This window comes from Corythoichthys intestinalis, chromosome 5, assembly GCF_030265065.1.
Source record: "Corythoichthys intestinalis isolate RoL2023-P3 chromosome 5, ASM3026506v1, whole genome shotgun sequence".
Taxonomy (NCBI): Eukaryota; Metazoa; Chordata; class Actinopteri; order Syngnathiformes; family Syngnathidae; genus Corythoichthys; species Corythoichthys intestinalis.
The window spans coordinates 3,615,009-3,621,363 of NC_080399.1; the positions used below are offsets into that span (position 1 = coordinate 3,615,009).

A 6,355-nucleotide genomic window follows, 5' to 3' on the forward strand; every position below is an offset into this window, starting at 1 on the left:
GGTCCATTCAGCGTTTTAATGCATATTTATGAGTGCAATAAAAATATAAAATTCAAATGACATTATCTCCCGTTTTTCTTGGTCGATTGACTTCAAATAAAAACTGGTGTGGACATCAACTTCCGCACTTTCAAATGAGACCAACCAGCGGCACGTGGGTGACGTAATTAAAGCGTGACGAAGCTTCAAAAACGCTATGCGTAAACGCGTTGCTGCCGACATGTTCGGTGTTAAAGGGTTAATGTTCCTTCTTTAAAAGTTTCTAGTGTGGACTTTGGAATCGCTGCATTTTTAACGTTACGCGCATGCCAAATTTCTCAGAAGACCGGCAATGGGCGGCAGAAAAATAAAACAAATATAAAATAACATTTGTTTTTAGCCCCGTCGTGTTAAGTGCAGGGAAAAAATACAACTCACCCGCCGAATCAGTGGCTGAATCTCCCGAGATGGGAGAGTGAGAGAAGCCCGCGTCACAAAGATACGATGTTGGAAATTGTAGCACAGTTTTCAGTGCGCTCCTAGCGATGTCAGGATATTCCGAAATGACTTTAATCCAGAACTTCGGTAGAGTTGTTGTCTCAAATGTACGTTTAAGGTCGCCGTGATTTATGATCTCTACAAGCTGATATTCCTGTTGCACAGACATGCTCGAATCACTCGGTTTATTCACATATGGGTCATGAATTCACTCCTTCGCAGTTCGTGGGTCTTTAGTGATTGGTAAGTGGCATAAATTTTGTTTTCTTCGAGGTTGTAGCCACATCTTCTGGCTCGTCAGGTTCCCTTTTCCCCGTAAAAAGTCTGTCCAAAGACGTCTTTTTTTCGGTCATTCTAGTGGGGGGGCTAATTATTTCCGGGAAGAAATGTGATTGGCGACGTCATACGTTATTATCGAGGCCAAGCGCACATAGATGTACAAAACATGATTTAGTGCTAACAGCCCAATCAACGCATTTCTATGACGACCTCCTATCCTGTAGTTGTATATCTAGAGTAGACAGGGATATTGGTGTGTTAAGCGGCACAGGCCAAAGTCAATCGGCCAGAATGCAGTCGTCAATAAATTATATATTATTTCTACGCGGCCCGGTACCAAATGCGCCACGGGCCGGTCGTTGGGGACCCCTAGCCTATGGTACATACCATAAGAAAATGTTATACATTGTGAACATTTGATGGAAACGATGGCACATTTTCATCTCGTTGATGTACCGTCAGACGAAAACTGGCATTCATCATGTTTTGTTTTAGTCTACCAAGACTTTCAGCTCGTCATTATCACGTCATTGTCATGAAGACATTTTTCGTTAACGAAATATGTTCGTGATGGTTATTGTGGACGAAAACAAAAATTGTATCTTCAGTGCAATGATTTTTACACTCTCCTTTTTAAGCAAAAGATTCACCCGTTTGAAAGGAGCATATTAAAAAAAAAAAACCACATATTTTGATGCAGACAGATCCCTTTTTTAATAGAAAATTGCTCTTTGGTGACACATTATTACTCTTCTCAATTACAATTGAGATTCGTGGAAGAAAAGGAGAGATTATATTGAACCCTAAAGCACAAGGACACCACTAAAGGTCGATATCGCGCCATTGAGTCGTCATGATCACGGAACTCAATTGTGACAGAAGACAGGATTCTAAGGAGAATGACCTAGTGGCCAGCATCCTTAATGCAAACATAGGGATATTCGTTAGTGCAATCCTCAGTTAGCCATGTTCCAGCTGTAAAAAAAAGAATATGTGTCAGTACAGTAGCAATCAATGTTCAACTAATTTGCATCTATCATTTTACTTACATTCTGTTTCCATCTCTACACAATTACCACTTGTACTGTCAGGTTGCGAATCACCAAAGTTATCGTAATCATTGTTTGTACCATCGGTCCAAAAGTAGGTTCCGTCCTGGAGAAAAAAAAGTCACATTTAAATTGATGACTGTCCGAATTAGCATGTGCTAACAGAGTCAAACTTTTTGGATATAGAATTGAGGAGCACAAGGTTAGGCAATATGAGTGTAAAAATGTATCAATCCTACTGATACAAAAGGGGTTTTCTCAACAAAATTTAATTAATATCCTGCGATTGACAGGCAACAAGTTCAGGGTCATAGACTTCACTATCAGTTGACGGGAAACAGGGCCACTCTGTAGAAGGCCTGTTTTCAAAAACTAGCTAGCGACCTAAAAGCAAAATCTCCCTTAGGCATATATAAGTCTCCATGAGCACCAGGTTAAAAAAATTCAGTCGTTCCCTATGAAAAACCTGCTTAATTATTATTTTATATTAGTATAACAAAACTAAAATTGGCTTTAAAGTTCTGAGATTTTACGTTAGATGCACACACACAAAAAAAAAATCACAAATTGCAGGGTTAATCACCTATATTTTCAGGATCAATAGCAATATTTAACATAAGTTTTTGCCTGAAATAGCGACTTAAATTTCATTTAGTGCTATTTTGACATAAGTTTTCACATTAATACTTGTGGAAAGCATGCGGAATCGTCTTAATTTTACTCGACAAAAGCAAAATTTGCATTTTTCTGTATACAATCACAACTTATTTTGGTCGAATTCCGATGTCACTATTGCCTCAGCACGTCTTGCCAGCTATCCGGCCCCATTGTTTTTAGATATAATCGTTACATAAAACAAAACGCGTAACAAAAAAAAACAAAACGGGCAGCACGCCGACTCTTGCCTGATAATTTGAATGTAAAGTTATGCTATGGATGCAAAATCCAACATGGCGGCCGTCACAAAACAAAGAGCTTTTTAAGTTGAAAATTCCTGTATATAAATGCCTAAATCCCGGAGTTTCTATAGATATGAACGTTAAACAGTATAGATCAGGAGTGCCCAATCCCGGTCCTCGAGAGCCCCTATCCAGCTTGTTTTCCATGTCTCCCTCCTCTAACACACCTGAATCAACTAATCAGGATCGTGATCAGGCTGCTGCTGAGCTTGCTGATGAGCTGATCATTTCATTCAGGTGTGTTAAAGGAGGGAGACACAGAAAACAAGCTGGATAGGGGCTCTCGAGGACCGGGATTGGGCATCCCTGGTCTAGATTCTTGGTTAAAAGCAAAAAACAGGGCAGTTATCATTCATTTTTACGTAAATATTTCAAGCTAAAGTGACGCAAATTTTTTCCATTCATTTCATTCATTTAAAAGTGCATTCGTGGTGCTATTTTATACTATAATAATTACCTTGAATCCTTGACCAAATCACTCGAGACACTCTTGCCTGCTAGTATGCACTAAAACATTCGTCCTGTTTACACCTAAATCTGGTGTTAGAACGCAGCGTGTGATTGAGTTTATCAAGTGAAAGCTGCTCCTTACAGGAAGCCGAGACTCAGTGTTTGTAGGAACTGTCTCATCAACTGATGGTGAAGTCTATGTCAGGTTATACCCTGCCTGGTGCACAAAGTTGACTGGGGTAGGCTCCAGCACCCCCATGACCCTCGTGAGGATAAGCGCGACAGAAAATGAATGCGCTAAAATTGTAAAGTTGAAAATGTCAACATTTGCTTTGGACAAATACGTGCTCTATCACTCGACTATGATTTGCCACATTATATGTACACAATTGATTTTGGAAAACATTTTCTGTGAGGGGAAGACATATTGACATGTTGCAAGTGACAGGATTTAACCAGAACATTTCTTTTGGTAACTGATTCACCTCAATGTTATCATAAAGTCCAATCCAGACTGATGTATCCGCATCACTCAGCTCTTGCACAACCGCATTCTCCAAGTCACTGGTAATGGACACCATATTTCCACCTAGAATTTGGCAAACAGCCTTGAGGGGAAAAGAGAAGAGACACGTTATTTTCTCTTGTTTAGATCTGTAGGACAGTCAGCAGGATATTCTCATTCAGCAGTAGACATGTGCCGATGACCTGTTTCAGTACTGTGGTATGAAGACGTCAAGGTTTCAAAATCGCAAAAATTTTCTGTCGTACCGTCCCTACGGTATTAGCTATTTTTTTATGTCACAAAAACGCATGGAGAAATCCCTCACTTGCAGGTGCAAGGCTCAACCCTCCCCCACCGGTTGTTGCTCAGTGTCAGTGAGTCGGCTGTTCCGGTTAACGTATGAAGAAAACATCCTTTGTGTGTCGTAATGTCTAGAGTCGTTTCTACAAGTTCTAAAAAAAGCAATGCGTGATCGGCATGTTCGTTTTTGAAAGATTAGCGGAGAAAAGTAGCACAAATTACGTTGTGTCTATGCGAGGGCGGGTCTATAATCAGTGGCGCCTCCAGAAATTTTTCAAAGGGGTGGCCAGATGGGGCCACTTAAAATCTTGGGGTGGCCAAAACTAAAAGCCATAATTTCAGGTTTTTTATTTATTTATTTATTATTGCAGTAAAAAGGTCAGGGGAAAACTATCAGAAAGACTTAAGGTCGCGGTTACTGATATACTTTGGTGTATTGTGTAATATTTGATGTTATTAATGATTTAATGTGCATAGTCCATAACTGTCCAGTCAACATTTTGAGTTCCACAACAATTCTGTTTTATTGTGTTCTGTATATATTAGGCATAAGGTGTACATTTAACTAGGGCTGTCAAACGATTAAAATTTTTAATCGAGTTAATCACAGCTTAAAAATTAATTAATCGTAATTAATCGCGATTCAAACCATCTCTAAAATATGCCATATTTTTCTGTAAATTATTGTTGGAATGGAAAGATAAGACAAGACGGATATATACATTCAACATACTGTACATAAGTACTGTATTTGTTTATCATAACAATAAATCCACAAGATGGCATTAACATTTTTAACATTCTTTCTGTGAAAGGGATCCACAGATAGAAAGACTTGTAATTCTTAAAGGATAAATGTGAGTTTGTATATTGTGACTAAATATTGCCATCTAGTGTATTTGTTGAGCTTTCAGTAAATAATACTGTAGCGACTTAACTGTTCTGCCCAAATGCATGATGGGAAGTGGTGCAACCATGACTGTGTGTAATGGCTGCAAATGCTACATCTGCGTTGGGTACACTACAGGGTGTTAAGAAAAAGATCAACTCCTGTCATTCTTCCCCACGTCGCTTCCCACAATATTTATGGTTGCTGTGGGAGAGATGACAAAGCTTTTGCCAATTAAAAGCACGGCCCCAATGAATGCTTGTATCTACTCCACTCTGCCTCTTATCTCTGTATATAAGTAAAACTGCGCCATTGTACGCTGTTTGTGGCAATGCGTGAATAAATATTTTTACGTGATTAATTTACAAAAATTAATTACCGCCCGTTAACGTGATAACTTTGACAGCCCTACATTTAACAAAATTAAATAAATGCATTCATTTGGGATGAAATGCATAACTGCTACAACAATCTAACGATATACTGGCAAGCGGGGTGGCCAGTGGGGTGGCCAACCAATTTATAGGGGTGGCCGTGGCCACCCCCTGGTGGCGCCACTGTCTATAATGTCCCACTTCGGCTTTACTTCCGCTTTACGATGCGACGTCACGGTCTAAAAATAGCCTACGTGCGGTACGCCATTGTGAAATTTGACCAAATTGGGGGTCCCAGAGCGGAACTTCAAGTCACCTGAGTGTTTTCCGCCATATACAAAAAAGCAGTAAACCGTTTGATAACTACTTAGTACGTAACTTTTGTTATCCATACCTCTGCATCTGCAAAGTCCCTCGCTTCACTTTGGTAGATGTAACACTTGCAGTCCAGCTGTGTCCATCCTTCAGGACAGCTCATGTCTGCAAAACATTTTTTTCTCCTCGATTGAACATGGTGTCATTGCTAATACAAATCGAAATTCATCATTGAATACACACCTTTGAACATTTTTGAAGGGAAGGACCCCTGTGAAGAAAAAGAGAATGTGTAAACAAACAAATCCACATTAAAACAACTGTAAGTATGTTGTCTTCGGGTGCAATTCGGACTTACGACTCCTGTCAACAGTCCGGTCAACCCGCAAAGGAGGAACAAAGAGCGAAGAGCCACTGCCATCTGTACAACAATCAAGAGATTAATCACATTTCTACTCGACAACAAAAACGAGTCTAAAATTTTTACCCGACTGTGTCAGGAAGAAAGTCTTAAAATTCTATTTGTAGAATCGGTTGTCGTTACCTTTGCCGTCGAGGTGGTTGATACTGAGGACTACGTCTGTGCTTCCTTTTATACAGTAAGTTTGGGTTTGACAGTCTGGCTGTGGCTCATATTTTTAACCACGTCACAAATACCAAACAAAGAAGTTATAATTAGTGCCGAGTATCTCACGCAATCAAACACCAAACCAAAAAATGTCTTTGCCTAACAACCAGCAATTAGACAAGCCAAGCTG

At 39.7% G+C, this 6,355-nt stretch overlaps 1 protein-coding gene across 1 annotated transcript; it reads right to left on the reverse strand.

Annotated features, from left to right (window-relative positions):
* Positions 1–1,457: 1,457 nt before the first annotated feature.
* Positions 1,458–6,146, reverse strand: LOC130916277 (galactose-specific lectin nattectin-like). The gene is made up of 7 exons (XM_057836879.1): positions 6,142–6,146; positions 5,956–6,018; positions 5,841–5,868; positions 5,677–5,762; positions 3,700–3,822; positions 1,806–1,911; positions 1,458–1,731 (listed from the first exon to the last, which is right to left on the reverse strand). Exons 2-7 carry the CDS (start codon positions 6,016–6,018, stop codon positions 1,661–1,663), a joined length of 477 nt encoding a protein of 158 aa, XP_057692862.1. The 5' UTR covers positions 6,142–6,146; the 3' UTR covers positions 1,458–1,660.
* Positions 6,147–6,355: the final 209 nt, after the last annotated feature.